Source organism: Myripristis murdjan, chromosome 1 (genome assembly GCF_902150065.1).
Source record: "Myripristis murdjan chromosome 1, fMyrMur1.1, whole genome shotgun sequence".
Lineage (NCBI taxonomy): Eukaryota > Metazoa > Chordata > Actinopteri > Holocentriformes > Holocentridae > Myripristis > Myripristis murdjan.
In genome coordinates this window covers 31,107,076-31,124,759 of record NC_043980.1, presented here as the reverse complement: position 1 = coordinate 31,124,759, position 17,684 = coordinate 31,107,076, and the positions used below count along the sequence as shown (strand labels likewise).

At 42.8% G+C, this 17,684-nt stretch overlaps 1 protein-coding gene across 1 annotated transcript in view; it reads right to left on the bottom strand.

Annotated features, from left to right (window-relative positions):
* Window positions 1-6,996: 6,996 nt before the first annotated feature.
* xylt1 (xylosyltransferase I) overlaps window positions 6,997-17,684 on the bottom strand; it is a 74,365-nt gene continuing 63,677 nt past the window's right edge. The window contains exons 10-11 of the mRNA XM_030063870.1: window positions 13,173-13,506; window positions 6,997-10,323 (exon numbers count right to left, since the gene is read on the bottom strand). Coding sequence (XP_029919730.1) covers window positions 10,001-10,323; window positions 13,173-13,506 — 657 coding nt within the window. The 3' untranslated portion in view covers window positions 6,997-10,000. The remainder of the gene's footprint in view (window positions 10,324-13,172; window positions 13,507-17,684) is intronic.

The following is a 17,684-nucleotide window of genomic DNA, read 5'->3' as shown; positions in this document are numbered from 1 at the left end:
AGAGAATGCTCTTCGTAGCTGGTTTGTAGGTGAAGGGGGCAATGCATTGTGGAAAATGCACAATGCATTGCGGGACAGCCGCCATGACAGGAGGATGGCGTGCTCCGTTTGCATTCTGCTTGTGGATGCTTGACTGGACACACACATATTCTCACTGTGTCTGCTTTTTTGACATGCTCACTTGTGCATCTCTCATCAGTAGCCATGTAGACACAGATTGTGCATCACTGATGTTGATTTCGTGATGTTATTTTCTCTGGATAGCTATTGTTGTTATTGCCTTTTTGCAGTTTGCTTCATTCTTTAGCCAATAAATTTGGATTTCAACTTGACTCAGAGACTTAACATATATTTCTAGTGAAACACTAACTCCACCACAGTCCACACGACTCCCACAAAGGCCATTTTGAGCTGATGCCACACTCAGTTAATGGACGGACATGTATCATTTTACAAATTCCACATTAAAGAAACACTTGAAAACAAATGGAAGAATGTGGAGGCCTGTAACTCCACATTTTCAGGTAGTTTATTATTATATTATTTATTAATATATTTGCCCAGTATAGTTAGCTGCCAGAATCCAGCTAGTCTTATGAGTAGAGTTTCCTATTCTTAGAAGGATGTTAGTTCAAAATGACTGGCATAGTAGATAAGCTGCCTTCCACTGTACTCGAAAGAAAAAAGATCCCCAGCTGGAATGAAAAGCTCGACTTGAAAAGCTAAAACTTCAGCATTAATACCCAACTTGGAATTTTGAGTCAGATGTGGGGCAAGATCGATCAAATCACAGCAGCATGGTGGCACACAGTGAGTAGTAAACAAAAATCCATGTGCATCAAATTGCCATGATAAAACTCAGTTAGACCTTTTATTATTATTATTTTTTTATATATATATTTATGAGAGTTGTCATTGTTGTAACATATTTGCCGATTTCTGCTCAGTGTTTCTACATGAAAGTTGCCAGAATGGGGAATGGTAGCTGCTAAACTGTTTGTTTGTCAGACCTGTCATTTCATGGGACCTCAATCACTGAAATTTGCAAACCAGAAAAGCAGTGTGGCGTGTTCATACCTGATGGTTAAATGTGATCTCTTTGGCTGGATATGTGTTCAGATTTCATATTTCCTGCACAAGAAAAAAACTAAAATTGGTCCTGGGCGTGTGGTGGTGTGTAGTCGTGGAAGGTCCCTTATAATTAGTTCAAAAATATATCGCTCAAAAAGTTGGCCTATCATAAAAGCACAGCCTGATGTATGGCTTTTTAAGATATACGTAAATGATAGGCAGACCTCGCATGCCACGACAATGTTACCACATAATTACCATAGTTTTGAACTGCTATAGCTTTCTCCAGAAGTAATTTGGTGAGTCAGTGTCAATGTGCAGGTCCAAGTTTATTTCCAGGCTTTTCACTAGAATGCATTTAGATTGGAGCTCGGAGACACTGCCTCTGAACCTTCTGACTTATGAGTGCAACTCAATGCAGTGATAGTCTGTGGGCCAAACCTGTTAAAGATAAAGCTTTAACATAATAGATAATGTAAATACAGCCCTGCATAATGTTCAGACTCTTGTATTTGTTCCCGGTGTTGATTAATATTCCACCAAGATAATTATCCTGTTCCTGTCCAGGTCAGGATATGGACAGTTAGTGGCAGCCTCCGCTTATAATGGTAATATAACCTGCACAGCACAAATGATAACTCTGTTGGTGTCGACATGGTGTCATATGCTGTATCTGCAAGCCTCTGGTTTAACATAGTGCACAACAGTCCAGACAGTGTAGCTGCTATAAGTCTTCTCACCCTGGTTAATGATCCCTGGTCTGGGAAACATAACTCTGCAGTCTAGCCTTCACCGCTCCTGGAGACAGAGGATCAATATGAAAAGTAACTTCCTTGGGTATTAATGCGGAAGTTTTAGATGGCCCAAGAATTCCTGTAGTGCCATTGTGATGATGCATGTATAAACTTTTCCACGCAGAGATGAGTGTGATTGACGGTGAACACTGTGGGCTGCCTGGACCGGGCCTGAACGGGCTGCACATGGCCAACTCTGCTCCTAAGCTACTCCTCTCTTGTGGGTGAATTACGAGGATGTAGGGGGTACAACCTTACCACGGATTTTCCTCAGTGGTTTTCCAGTGAATTTCATGGTTTTGGTTTCAGAAACAGAAAAGTATGGATAGTATCGAATCAGCTACCGTGATAGAACCTGACAGATGAGGCTGAATCTCTTTAGAGAAACCTGGAATTCAGTCCACTGACTGTTTGAACACTTTCTCCACACTTGGTGGATTTTATGTAGACTCACAGGCATCAGGACATCTTCCATCCCTCTGCTCCATGCATATATGTATGTCTGCTGTGTGCAAACTTGCATTATTCCTAATCAGGTTTGCCTGTCCGTGGCCACGTTGTCTGTGTGAGTAAAATCTCTGCTCCTGCAGACCCCCTACCACTCACACACCTTGTACCAGCAGGTGTAAGTGGAGCCTCGGCGGATGCTTTCCCCTGGTTCACTGATCTGTGTGCTCGGTGGCCTTAGCCCACTTCTTGCTCTTAATGTTTCTGGCATTGTTATCAGGCCGATCGCGGCTGTTTCCAGACACCTCCTCATGTAACACCAGTGCCAACCTGTCACCCCTCTCTGCTACTCCTGGAGCGTCTCGCGCCCAGCCTCGCTACATCCCCTGTTTCCCTGTCTCTTGTCTGTGAGCTGGTGATGAAATATTTAACACTCGCATCAGTCTGCAAACATGTTCTCCCCCTTCTTCTGCCTGGCTGGAAGTATACTGGCTTGGCTGTAAAAGTCACCGCTGGACTTGTGGAATGTGGAGGAGCTCGCAATAAAGCTTTAATGCTGTAGGTGTTTGTCTCTGACTGGATGATCAGCGTACATGCTGGGGTGTCTGCTGTATTCTCCACGGTGTGGCAGGAACATGCTGTTAGGGTGGGGAGGAGGAATTGCAAAGGCATATATAACAGCACAGGGCTTTCAAGTTTGAGTCGGTCCTGAAAGATGATGTCGTTATTCTATCCACTGGAAGGAAGATAGGAGAGATAAGTGTCATTATTGGCTGCTTGTGATGGAGTTCTAGTCATTTCCATTGCATTTGAATCTCTTAGTGGCTATTGATAGTGGGCTGTTACGGTAGCTAATGGTAGCAATCCAAGGTTCAGCTCGATTCTCATGTCAACTTGAGTGTCTCGCCACCCTCAGTAGATTTTCAAGTCGAACGGAAATAGCATTTGAATGGAGCTGAATGCTGTAGACGGGATTGTTCTAACGTGGGCAGGTAGGACCTGAACACGTGGAGGCAGAGAGGCGGCGAGGGCCGTCGTTTAGCTGGTGCAGCGGATGAATCAGTCCACTGTGAAATGGAGCTATCACAAATGCCAGGTCCTCCAAATTATTTACAGCCACCAGGATGTGACCATGTAGCAAACAGGGTGTGAACACACAAAATGCACCAGCACACCATGTTGCCACTCCATTTTACTGATAAAAGTAGTGATGAATGTTAAAAGTAGTTGTGGATTTTTTTTTTTTTTTTTTTTTGGTGGCATGCGCAAAGAGGGGGATGTTCAAAATCTGTGATGGCATTATCGGTAAGGAATGTTAATGAGCGCAAACTGATTAGGTAACCACTAAAATATGCTGGACAGTGAAAGTCATGGGATTTTGGTATGAAAATCCAAGAAAATAAAAATAACATTGTAATTGAACTTAATAATATTTATTTTATTTAAATTCATTCATTTATTAATTTATTTAAAGTTGTTACTTTGACATAAATCATACATTATTATGTGTGTGTGTGTCTGTGTGTATGAGAGAGAGAGTTGGTGGTTGGGAGCCCTCACAAATGAACAGAGGTCATTAGCCATGCCCATAAACCCATAGAAATGCATGGAAACTCATGGTCATGGATTTACATTTCTCATCATTTTCCCCTAAACACGCAGTGGAAAATCTTTTATAAAGTTAATTCTTACTTGAGTCTATCTGGTCATTAAGTGCATAATGTTTTTTTTTTTTTTTTTTTTTTTTTTTTTCTCAACATGTGAATAGAGCAACCAGTTCTTCCACAACAGTGTTTGTGAAAAATAAAAAAAAATAAGCAACTTCATGTGACCAGACGTTTGTGGTAGTGCATACTTTGACTGATATGAAAAATTTCATCTCAGCTCAGCTTGTGCTTTAAGTGCTGTAAAGGAAATTGAAAAATTCCACTGTGGACATTAACGGGTTAAGCGAGGTTCTACATGCCTCCTCACCAGCCATGCTTTAGTATTAATGGTGAAGGCAGACATTTGCACTGCGCAAGAGTGTAAGGTAAAGTGGTTTTGTTTTGAAATGTGGTTTTGAGTACACATCAGGTACACACCAGGGCAGAAATTAAGTTCATGTGTCTATTCTTGGTATGATGGGCTCTGCTAATGATGTAATTTAATTGGAACGAAAGGAGTAAATGGTGTATGATTTCAATCAGTCAGGGGAGGCAAGGTGGAGATAGAAAACACAGTATCAGGAGGAGACAAGGCATTTTGCATTTTGACAAAAAGGACGTTGGTTAAATGAGTTGTTGGTTTATCTATGGACAGACAGAAGAAAAGTCTGCTGGTGTGCTGCTGCTCAGCTTGACGCTCGACTCGGCTGATAGCTTCATGGTTAAATGCCTCCAAGCCACAGGGAGATTCTTCATTGTTTCAAAGGCAAAAAGGCTTTTCAGAGGATTGACAGCTAGCAGAGCTCGTCTTTGTTAGAGTCTGAATAATATTGGCTCTCTGGAAGCAACATGTCTTTTGTGTCTCAGCTAGTTATAGTTAGTTATTATCAGGTTTATCCCCTCATTCTGCTCCGTGTGTTTAGGCTGCTGATTGTCAGATGCATAAAAAAACTATAGCTATCTAAGAACGGTACTCTGTCCTGCCAGAATGTTGGAATCCCAAACTCACGAGATTTCGTACAAGATGAAACATTAAATTATTTGCTTCTTAAAACAAGTTATGCGTAAAAGTCCATATCCAACAAAGAAAGGGCACATATTATTATGAATGAGTGAAATTAGAGGCATTCCAGGAATAATTTTGATTGCCACTGGATATTGATCTGGCTTTAATATCACCGATTTCTAATAGGAGGATCCGTCTGCGCCTGCTATTGTGGCCAAATCGCAAATGTTGTCAAATCCTGATGGCACCCTGACCTCGAATAGGGCAAAGAAAACAGAATGTAACTGAGAATGATAAAAGTTGTTTATCATCCATCATTTTATTCAAGTTGTAACAGTTAAAGCCACGGTACACCACTGAGAAACGCTGAAATATAAACCACTCAATGAGTTAATCTTTCACATAAAGGGCTGGCGGGATGTTAAACTTTAATATATCGAGCGGTATATCATTCTCCCTGCTTGTGATGGGCTGGATCCCTGTGTTACAGACAATACAGAGTACTGTAGTACAGAGCTGATAACTGATGGAGCCGCATGGAGCAAGCTGAGGTTAAAAGCTGAAAATGATGGTCAGAGTGTTTATCTGTCATTAATCTGTGTCATTTTCTCACCATCAGCGGGATGGCTTTTAGTTTTTCATGCTGCAGTCAAACAATTGTAATATGACCTGCTAGGGATGAGGGATTATTCATCTGTAGCAGACTGCAGAGGAACGAGAGCAAGTTTCCTTTCAGATCTAACAGTCTTTGTTAACACACACACACATTTACACACACTGTTTTCTCATTCAGGCACGATCTCATCCGTTCACTCAGAACACACACACACACACACACACACACACACACACACACTACATACACACACACGTTCACCAACTCGGCACACATCATAATAAGCCAGGACTAATTAGGCTGCCTGTCCCGGGTCTTATGGGACAGTAGTTAGGATCTGTTGGTCCTGTAGTGTTCCTTTGATCTCGGCCTGTCAAAGACTCAACAGTGCTGCCTTGTGTGGGGGAGCCACTGGGGGATTGCACACATAATCACCACACACACACACACACACACACACACACATATAAAAGATTGAAACAAAAAGATTTGTGTCACTCAACATCTACAGTCGGTGGCGAATCTCTGATTTTGGTTTAAGATGCCATGTGCTCTGAGTCACGTTTTGCACATGGCTGTATGTTTTGGCATGTGTAATTGCTATATGTTTATATTGTATGTGTGTTTATTTGGATTGATAAGACTATTGGAAGTCACTGATCCATCTGAAATGAGTTAATGTTCCCTGTAACAACAGATTAGAGCACAGTTTTTGCTAGACGGAGGCAGGTTTGGGTGAGAATCCCTGTTAGAGGACAGTTGTTGAGGCAAAGCTGGTGGAAAACATATGGGAACAACTAGATGTACCCGCAGTTAACAGTTTGACTACCTCAGCTTGTCTAAGGAAAATACTTAAGGGATGAAGTGATGGTTAAAGCCTAAAATGACTTCCAACTGTGAGACACGGCGTAGAGATACGACTTTGAAGGTCAGCTCGAAAACATTCAAGTCAACATAAATTGTTTTGGAGGGGAAAATGTCTTTTTTGACATGAGACGGTTTGTCTCGAAACGCTGGGCTTGCATTGTTCTATAAGCCATGAAGTATGAAGGTCCGCTATTTTGACTTCTACAAGGTCATGAATGTTTTTTTTTTTTTTTTTTTTTTTTTAAAAAAAGCTTTCTCCAAGGAAGTATCACTAAAATTTAAAAGGATAAATTAAGATTAAAGTTTAATGATCCCAGTGGGTGAATGCAAATATACTACCATATTAAATGCATTATATTACCAAATTAAATGGATTGGGGCTTTAATTCATATCTGAGAAGCAGTGCATATTTACCAAGTAGCAAGGGAGTAATAGAGTAAGGACTTAGTGAGGAAAGATGAATCAATAGGCCTGCCGGTTTGTTAAGTACCATAACAAGATGACTAGAATATAACTGCTGTAGCACGGACTCCATTAAAGGCTGTTTTTCCATAGAATTTTATTTCCAAAAAGCAGTCAGAGAAAAGTAAAACAAGCCAATCAATTAAAACAAAATAAATCCCCCCAAAAGGGAAGAAAATAAAAGCTAATAAAGACAGAAGGCATGATATATACAACAGCAGACATCTTTTTGGTGTTACGGTACCATTGAATCACTCAGACAGACTCATGGTATTCTTCACATAAGGTAAAAAGTCAAAACAAAATGATGAAATAAGGATTTCTTTTGACGGACAGAGAAGGGTCTAAAAGTCAGCTAAGGCACAGAGCCTCCCCGGAAAAACAACAGGGGAAACATCAGTTCAGAGAAATTTGTGCAACAGTTGCTCAACAATACATTCCAGCAAGAACAACAACAATCTGGCATGAGATTTTTCTCTGAGAGGCATATAGGACAAGCTTGTGGTCACATCTGTCCAAAACACTGAAACACGTTATGTACTTGGATCAATAAACACCATTAATTCACTCTTTGTGCCCAATTATTGACACTTCAAAAACTCTTAATAATTCAATGTCATAATCATTTTGTCACATCTGTATTTATATATACAATACCTTTTAAACAATTTTTCAATACAAAATACCTATGTACATTTTCTTCATCGTTAATCATTTGTTACAAAATAGGACTTTCACACTGAATTACATTTATTTAATTCACCTTTCTCCAAAATTATCACTGAACTTACAGAATAATATGCAATTGTGTGAAGTACGTGTTCTGAGCACGGTGGCGTTTTAAGTTCAAAGACGGGGCACACTGCCGGGCGACAGAAGCCAGCCAATCAACAACAAAATTGTCCTTTGTAACCCAACCCCAAAAAGCAGTTAAGATTTGAGAGAGAGGAAGTGATACCGATTAGGATAGACACATCCGGCAGAGAGGCAAGGTGAACTTGACATTAATGAACAGTAATGACTTTTGATTAGCCTTTGCAAAAACACTCACTTAGCTCATGTGGCAGCTAAATAATGTTGACAATCACAGATTGAACCCTTAATTGGCTTCCGATGAGACTGATTTAAAACTCAAACAAATATGTGACCATACCTCTTGTTCAGGATGTAGGGCGGTGCAGTGCTAGCCATAACGAAACAAGGGGATCAAGTTGAATCTATGATAGATTGTCTTGATGGCAGCAAAGGTACTTCACATGTCGACTTAGGTGAAAAGGTGCCTCGGACCTGATCCAATAAATTATGCATTTGCAATCAAGATACAATATAATAGTCACTTGAAATTGCACATTATTGTCACAGCATGAAGATCACTATCGTTCACTATCATTCCGAAACTGACGAGAGCCGCACAACACCGAAATGCACAGTTTCTCTCCTGATCCAGAAGTTGTCCAATGTGTTCTTTGTGAGGAGTGTTTTTGTTCACCTTCTCTGTTTGGTGAGGTTGTTAGGTAGCTGACTTCTGACCTCAGAAGTCAGGGCGGCTTCCTCTTGTGATGCACTTGGCAAACAGCCGTGTAGGAAACCAAGACAAGAAGATCTATTCAGACAGGACAACACTGACTAACACACAGGTGCGGGCCGTAAAAAGGTACAGTATAAGTTTGGGGTGTTGGCCTTTGTAAATAAAGGCAGTTTTCTTTACAAAAAAATATTTTTCATGCTGCCAAGGCAGCGTGGTAGTTATTTAGTCATTGACTAAAATATCTGTGTTTATATAAACTTATAAATAAATAGCGACTCATGGACTCACTTCGCCATTCACACAATTTTGAGACTTCTTGTATAATTACGTGCAACATAAAGTGTCATTAAAAAAGAGAAGGAAGAAAAGAACAAGATGAGATTGAAAAGGAAGAATGAGACTTAATAAGGACAGCTTGAGATAATTCGGTTTCAAGTTTGAGGCTAGTTGGTGAGAGACCACGATGGACAAAACAAGTCTTTCTTGATGCTCTGTCTGTCACAACATCTGGTTTTGTTTCATAAAAGAAAAGCACAATGACTGGATGTTAGATGTAGAAATAGTAATCTACAATAACCATAAATGAAGCAATGATGCACTTGGAACGCTAAATGTTTACACTAAATTTCTAATATAATCCAAGTAGTTTCAGTTACTCTGAAAAGGCCCCTATATTTGCAGACGACTCCATATTTACCGACAGTAACTGGGCAGATGTTTTGCCCAGCCACAGCATTTCCACATCCTGATCAGGCACTGACTGAATGTCTGAAGTTGTGCTGCTGTTACTGATTTCCTCGACTGATTTATAAAGTTTAAGCACTGAATCACTGAGCGATTGCTAGAATACTGCGTAGTGAGGCTCAGAGTTTTTAATTTGTCAGCTTAAGCATTGCTAAAATCACTATTTTTTTTTTTTTAATTTCTTCATATACACTGGGAACTTTGCTTTTAATGGTGCTGCATTTGAGTCATATCAAAATAATACTCTTTTCAGCTGTTTGGGTGTATCTCAACGTTCAGATTTTGTCTTATTGTTCATGAGGCACATCATTTACATCAGTACCAGGCTACCTCCTTATACATAGGTCTTAAAGCTAAGGCCTTTGAGAGCAGAACTTGGTCCACTATCAGTGTCAAAAATCCTATTTCACCCTCACAGGGCCGCTGTGCCCTGCGCAGCGCACTAAAAGCTGACTTCATAAGTACTCTTTCATTCAGCAGCAAACTAAATGCTTAAAATTGCAACGTTTGATCACAGTAAAACGCAGCCATGAGATGAAAATAAATACACTGAGAAACTGAAATTGCAAAGCCAGCAGTAATCCCCTAAAACAGAGGAACCCTGTGGGAGGGTCTCAAAATCATTCTCCTCGGTTTCTCATCAATTAAAAAGAAAAATCTGTGTTTCTTTTGTTTTCCTCTTCTTCTGTAATAGAGGAGGAACACCCCGACCACACATCCCTCCACCCGCCCACCCAAACTTGCAACAAACCCCATAAATAAATAAAATCGAAAGAGAATCTCCTGTGCCTTGGCCTCCTGTCCTGCTGGAGACCGTGCTACCTGATGCGCCCGTCGGGGCGTGGCGCTCCCAGCTGGGACTTGGGGTCCGGGCTCAGGGAGCTCCAAGGTGTCTTGGGGCAGGCCTGCATGACAGGGCAGGCGGTCGGGCCCACGGCGCAGATGTCGGCCGCCTCCCACAGCTCGCCCACCAGGCTGTCCAGCCAGCGCTCCAGCTCGGAGCCCGTCAGCGCAGCGTTTCTCTTGGCCTGCTCCACATAGCCCAGGCTCACTGGGATGTTGAGCACTGGGTTGAGGCCGTGGAAACTCTGCTCCATGTAGCTGTTTTTCGTCGGGCCGTTGTGGAGCTTTAGAGTATCCTCTGGAGAAAAGTGGATAAAAACAGAGAAGAGAGAACAGAGAGAGAGATGAAGAGGGAGGATTGAGAGGAGTAAACAGTGGTCAGAGAGAGAAGTGATGGGTTGTAGAAGAGAAAAAGGCAGGGAAAAAGAGGAAGAAAGAAAAAAGAGATATAGACACAGATGGTCAGATATCAAAGCGTTTTCTTGCGGGTCCAAAAAAGTGGGACGTGACCTGCTTTTTTTTTTATAATATGAAAAGCTTAAACTGGTTACTAATTTGCTTGGACTGATCTTCCCAATTGGGCTTTTTAAATCCCATCCTTTGATGTGATGATATGGCAAGTCACTACGATACTGACATCTTAGAAATGATGAGAAATGCTCAGACACCCTTGTTCCTGCTTCCCATGAAAGCCAAGCTCTGTGAGGACGCACAAAATGAAGATGCAGCTTCTCCTTAAAACACCCTCTCCACCCTGAGCTGCAGTCAATTTGTAAATTCCTCAGCGGTCCTCACACCGGGGCGCTAGCAGTCTCTTCTGAGCGTGGCTGTGGAACACAAGCGCTCTCGGCGCTGGTCTCTCACCCAGATGTGAGCAGACATCAGTGCTTTTCATGGGCAAGTGACAAAAGACGGAGTCAGAAACTGGGTGCTGTGCCAGGCCAGGGGATGCCCTGCCGATGCCATCTCGCCTTTGGTAGCCGTGTGCGTAAGTGTTTGCGTATGTGTTAATGTGAGAATGTCTATAGTTATGTGTGTGTGTGAGTGTGTGTGTGTGTATATGTGTATGTGTTGCTGCCAATGTGTGTGAAGGGCCACGTCATAAAGTTTTACTGGGCCTGCATGGAGGAGGGGAACCTGGTGCCAGTCATGGCAGTAAATTATAGGAGGGTGGATGGAACATCTAGGACATCTAAAGCACACATTGCACACACACACACACACACACACACACTGAGCTAAAGATACAAAAAACTGTTACATAATGACTATAGACTCCAGCCAAACCCATGCGGAGGTTGATAACACTATGGTAGTGTTATATATTCTGACATTCTGTCATTGTAACAATGTATAGAAAGGATATGGCTTAACCACACATCCTGTCTCTGCAGTACAATATATAACCTGCTGCACAAGTATTTTAGCTTCTACACATAGAACAGGTTGGAAATATAAATGACATATCACAAACTTCATAGCTAAGCCACAAGACAGCATAGTGTTTGGGTGAGACAATTAAGAGATGCACCATGCAGCTTCCTCCACCCATCTATGAGGATTTAGAACACAGAGCAAAGCAAACAAACAAAAACATTCATAAACCAATGATGAATATTTTACTCACACACTCAACACAATAGATCCACCACAATCCCACTGAGACCCGGGGCAAAAAAAGAAAAGCTGTAACTTTATTTGTTGTTTCTCCTCATAATTAAAATGCCTCAGTGAGATTATTAAACGGAGCAAGGCGTGATTATGCTGGAGCTAGCTTTTCAAATCTCATGTGACTTTCAGAGCAAACTGACTGCTTATGGACAAGAACAATGGAGTCTTGCCCCTTATCCATGCTGGCTGATTGATTTAATTGTGTCATTGTTTTTGGAGGGCTAAATGCACTGTTGTTTAACACTCTGTTTAGTATGTATGAGCAGCACGCTGGGTTATTAGGGGTGACTTGATGACAAACAACCAGGGCCTGCAGAGGCCCAGAGGCTTGATTAGAAAGGGCATCACTGCAAATACAAGGTTGTGTCTGTGTGCATATGTGTGTGTGTGTGTGTGTGTGTGTGAACTTTTTAGAACACCCAAAATGGCAATCACGACTTGACAGAGCGATGTTCTCCCAGTTCCCTCAATGGCAAAATGACACTTCATTCATTTGCCTATTTTGTATTTAAGTGCATGCACATGTTGGACTCCATATTCATATATTAATAAAATCAGACTATATCTTTCATCTTAGTCATACTGACACTGTGCCCAGGATTTTCAGCATTCGGTATATTGTGGTAGATGCAGAGGGGCAGTTGCTGTGATTAAAATTTAAGACAAACCTGTGCCACGTGGCTTTAATACTAACAGAAGTGCTCGTAACAGAGCTGTTTTTAAAGGTGCACTATGCAAAATTGAAGGTTGAATGAGGTAAGAGCCATTTAGAATAAACTGACAAAAAATGTGGAATAAGCACATATTTTATCACTGAGTCAGGGCGATGATTTATTTATTAATTTATTTATTTATTCTGTCAGCTGAGCGTAAAGGCCTCTCAGTTCAATGCAATTTCACACAGCGCACCTTTAAGGGCTCTTTGGGCCGCAGCAGAAATTATGGCTTCAGTTGTCCTGTACTTATAAATCAAGCTGGGTGTTGGCACTGATTTCCTGATTTGACTGGATTCCAGTCCACAAGGTTCCAGCTCCTCTCATTTGGATTCAAAATTGATTCCTTACTGGATTCAGTTGGGGACATTTCAGTCACGATACCAGTTTTGCAGCTTACACAAAGATTTGCTTTTACACAAGTCTTTTTTTCTTTTTTTTTTAAATCCAAAATGCCTTTGGGCTTTAGGCTTGATGGTGCTGGATTTAGTGGGCGAGCTGTTTGTTCATTTGCTCAAAACGTGATTTGGTCAACTGAGATTTTATAGCGTAGTACATTAAAAGATGACAGCTGTAAAATGGGATGTATACTAGTAAAAATCTGAGAAAAGGCACAGATTAAAATATTGATTTCAGGATTTTACGGGCTGACGTTAGATTGTTCAAATGAAGATTGTGACTGATTGGTAAATCGATACCTTTACCTGATGCACTTGATGGCTTCCTGATTGGAATCAAGAAGCCATCTGAAGCCCTCTCTCACCTTGTCGTATGGGCTGGTGCTTGCTGTAGGCCAGCGGGGCGATGAGGAAGCGCATCTCTGCCACGGGGCTCCAGTGGTGCAGGATGCGGACGCTCCACACGCCAGGCCTCAGGGGCTGGTTGAGCGGCGGCCGATAGTGGGTGAACTCAGCACTGGCGTCGATCAGGATGTCATAGGTGGCTGCGATGACGTTGGTGGGGTCGATCCACACCACCGTGACCGTGACGTTGGGGCCCTTGCTCCACCTCTGCATGCCCACCGTCTCCTCCATGGGCCCCATCAGGCCGCCAAAGTTTCGGAACATGCGCTCTTTGGCGTCCCACTCGGTGCCAATCTGACAAGCGGGAAGAGGGAGTTAATATGAGAGAGGCAAGAAGGGGAAAATGGGAGGGAGAAAAAAATAGACAGGAAGGAAAGAGTGAGTGACAGAATGAGGTAAGAAGAGAGACAGGGAGAGAGCGAATAACAGAAAAAACACATAAAGAAAGGGAGAGCAGAATACATGAATTCACTTCTGCTGTATAATGTATAGTAGATATAAATAAATAACAATTTCCATACATGCATCACCATCTGACCCAATTGACTAAGAGGCAATACGTTAATTCATATCTGCGCTGTATCACCATGGGAAATAATAGTCAGCATGCATTTTTCATTCCAGATGCTCAACATGCAGCTCAACCCTCCAAACCCAAACCTCAACAGAGCAGAGATGTATAGTGCTATATGTGCAGTTGATCCCAAATCCTATAGTTTGGGTCCTGCATATTTGAAATTATTTGTTCACAGTATCTGGCACGGCATCGCATCTATGCCTGAGCACATATTTAATATGGAACGTGAGAAGCAGCCTGAGGAAGGCGTCGGATGGGAAAACCACAGTGAGAGAGAGAGAAGGCGAGAGAGAGACTACATTGTGGATTACCACCTGACAGCGCTCTAACATTCAAAACAGACAAAGACATTGACTATGTGCAGACACGGTGACCACAGCCTTCCCACAGAAAAAAGGGGAGGAAGGGTGGGAGCGCTCCCATGCCCAGTTAGGAAAGGCAACGTCTCGCATGAAGAGACGGAGACAGCTGCATTTTCTCCTCCACGGTGACAAATACACAGATGTGTGAGCAGATTCTCCCACACGTTTAGCGAGAAATCCTGTGAATTTGAAATCACAGCAGACTGTGCCGGCCTAAAATATCTCTTCGGTGATTTATCACACAGCGCCGCCTGCAAAAATATACACCTGCCTACCGAACTCTGGAAGCCTGAAAGCCAGTGAGACAATGAGACCGGCTAACAGTTTTATTTCCCATAAAAATTTTTTAGCTTTTGTAAGCTCTTTTGCACTTAATGCTGTGACAATATAAAAACCATCCAATCATGCTTCTTGAACTGAAACTGAGTGAAAGAACTGAAATTAATTCACAAAAGGAAGTGAAGCAGAGAGAAGGAGAGAGAGAGAGAGAGAGAGAGAGAGAGAGAGAGAAGAGAGAGCGAGACAAAGAGAGAGAGAGAATACATCAGAGTGGAGGGAGGGTATATAAGTGCAGCTAATTGCCGTTAATGTCTTCACTGCGGTCAAGACTGTAACTGAAGAGGTGTGATGTGTGTTTTAGAGGGGGGGGGGGGGGGGGGCAGAGGTTGTGACATCGAGCGCTGATGTGCAAAATGAGAGAGATTGAAAGATCAAGATTGATGACCGGGACAGTGAGACACACACACACACACACACACACACACACACACACAACACGCTGAAAGTGAAAGATGTCTGCCGAGGGTGTTAGCAGAAATGTGAGACGGATGGCGGCTTTAGGAAGCGCTCATCCCTACAATGCTAGCTGATTAACACAGTCTCACCCTGCTGGACGATCAATGGCTGACTGGAACTGGCTCTATATTACACCGAGTGAGAAATGAATCTACGGATGTATAAATAGACCCTCCTTGCATAAATGAGAAAGAGAGAGAGAGCGACGGAGGGAGAGAGAGAGAGAGAGAGAGAGAGAGAGGGACAGAGAGGTGTTGACAACCTTGCCCATCTATAAACGATACCTCACTTTTGTCTCAATTATCGGACTGACCTCTGGCATTTCTGTCCAGTGGACCTCGGCTCTTTCTCTTTCAATCTTGAACAGCCTATACCGATCAAGTCTCTCGTCTGGCACCTTGGCAGTTCATTACCTTATTCAAGGCTGACTAACTGGCACTTATATATATCCCCAATTGATTGGCAGTGGGTCTCATTCTAAGCCTCAGAAAAAAAAAACAAAAAAAAACGACAACAGTATTGACGGAGGAATCTCACTGTAACACGCTGGTGTTAAAAAAAGACTGGAGACATCCATCTTAAAGTTGAAAGTTGAGAGAAGTTGAGAGAGGAGTATTCTGACAATGCTCGGAGTCTGCGGATAGGAAGGACCCTGGAGACTTGGTTGTGGTTTTTGCCTGTGGTTTATTCAGCACCAAACATAAACTCAGCACAAAATAAATTATGCACCACGAAGGAGGAGAGTGTGGGGAGGGGCTGTCAACCCCCCCAGACACCCGCCTTCCTGGTTCAATCTAACAGACTGTGCAGGAGCAGCCTTTTCATGCAATTCACACACACACACACTCACTCACACACTCACACTGACACACACACACACAGGTTAATTAGGCGCATATGCACCTTGTTGACCAGCTGGACTGCTCCTGGCTCTCCTCAGGGACTGCCTTCTTTCACCAGGAAGAGGAGCCAAGAATACAATACATAGGAATAGACCTGTTGAATATTTAGTTTGAGATGCTGGGCCCTGTCGTCCACATACGCATACACATGGTTTCCACGTTAACAAACAACCGTAACACCTTCTCAAAGTTTGCTGAAACATTTGAACTACATTCACAGAGTTTAGGACTTTGAACACTGCAAACCAGAAATGAATGTCCACGTTCAACGCTGAGGCCAGCTCGGGTTTCTTTTCTTTTCTTTTCTTTTTCTGGCGATTAACTCCGGGTTTTAGCTGCAGGTAGCAGAGCGAGCCCGCTGAAGGAAGAAATGCTTGCTTGCAACACGGAAGTGGGTCAAAAAAGGATTAACTTCTGGCCCATTTCAGCTTCAGCCTGTGGCTTACGATGACCTCCACGCACCCGACCTGTCCTTTACTGCTACGACCAATCAGCTTGTGGCTTAAGACCACTGCTCCGCCGCGCCTTAAGACCTCTCACCAAGTCTGACGCCGGCGACCTTCGTCTCTCGCAGCTCTACTTAGGACGACGTGCCATTTGGGGGACTTGTGCTGATCTGGCAGCCTCATCCTAACCTTTTAAGTACAATTGCATCGTTTTTTTTTTTTTTTTTTTTTTTTTTTCTCACCTGGGAACCCAAGCTGTTTACGCTGCTAACTCACACTTTGTGTTGACTTGAACCAATGCAAAGCTTTTTCTATCCATAATTAAATTACTGACAACTGCAACTGATCCCAGCATATTTTACACTCATTTATCCTCTGCTGTTGACTTGACAATCCTGAGGAGAGACCAGCAGTGAGAACATCTGCTAATGACTCCTACACCGTAAATTTTACTCATATTACTTTTCCTCCACTTGCATATGCGTCATTACTTGACTGTTAAACAAATTGCTTATTTAAATCTCGTATTCAAGACTCTGCTTGATGCTCTACTTTAAAATCTGATGTTATAGGAAAGACAAAAAAAACCCCACTGCAGCTCACAATCCCGACTGTATTTCCTACTGCTGACCTTGCAGCCCTGCAAACTGTGCTAGCCCTCTCCCCCTGTGTCACCAGCTTGCCGGCGCCCAGAGTCTGACAGCCTCATGAAACAACACAGGTCAATTTGATCAGGCAGTGGAGCGGACAGTCCGGGCCTACATCTGGCCTCGTTTATAACCGTGGGGCTCAAAGGCCCCTAGGGCTCCGTTCAGAGACTTATTAGTGGCACTTTTTGTGGGCGTAATCAAACGCAGGTGTTCACCGCAGCACCGGACGACTCCCCCGGGGCGCCATTTACACTACTGAGTGACTATGGGCAAGATGGATGGATGCGTGCTAATAAAGACACACTGTGGAGCAACGGATGAAGGAGGGAGTCAAGGTGGACAGCAGAGAACGAGAGAGAGAGAGAGAGAGAGAGAGAGAGAGACATTTGGTAGGAAAGGAATGGAGAGGCCATGTTGTAAAAGTGCATGCTATGTGATACATCAAAAACAGACTGAGCAACCACTAATAATTGGGACAACTTGTAACCTTGTCTGTCTGTGGCTCACCACTTCTCTAACATAATGCTTAATCATACAGAACTTTATGGGAAAGGCAAATACACTGAGATGGGCTGATGGGCTGAATCATGCTTACAGGAACAGTTCACCCAGAAATCACAAGCTTGTCGTTATCCTCAGTTTAAACACAGGTGAAGTGTGTTCGTCCATAAAACACACTCCGTGCAGCTTGTCCAGAATGGTCCAAGCCGTCAGAGGCCAAGTGACTGCATTCTGACTGA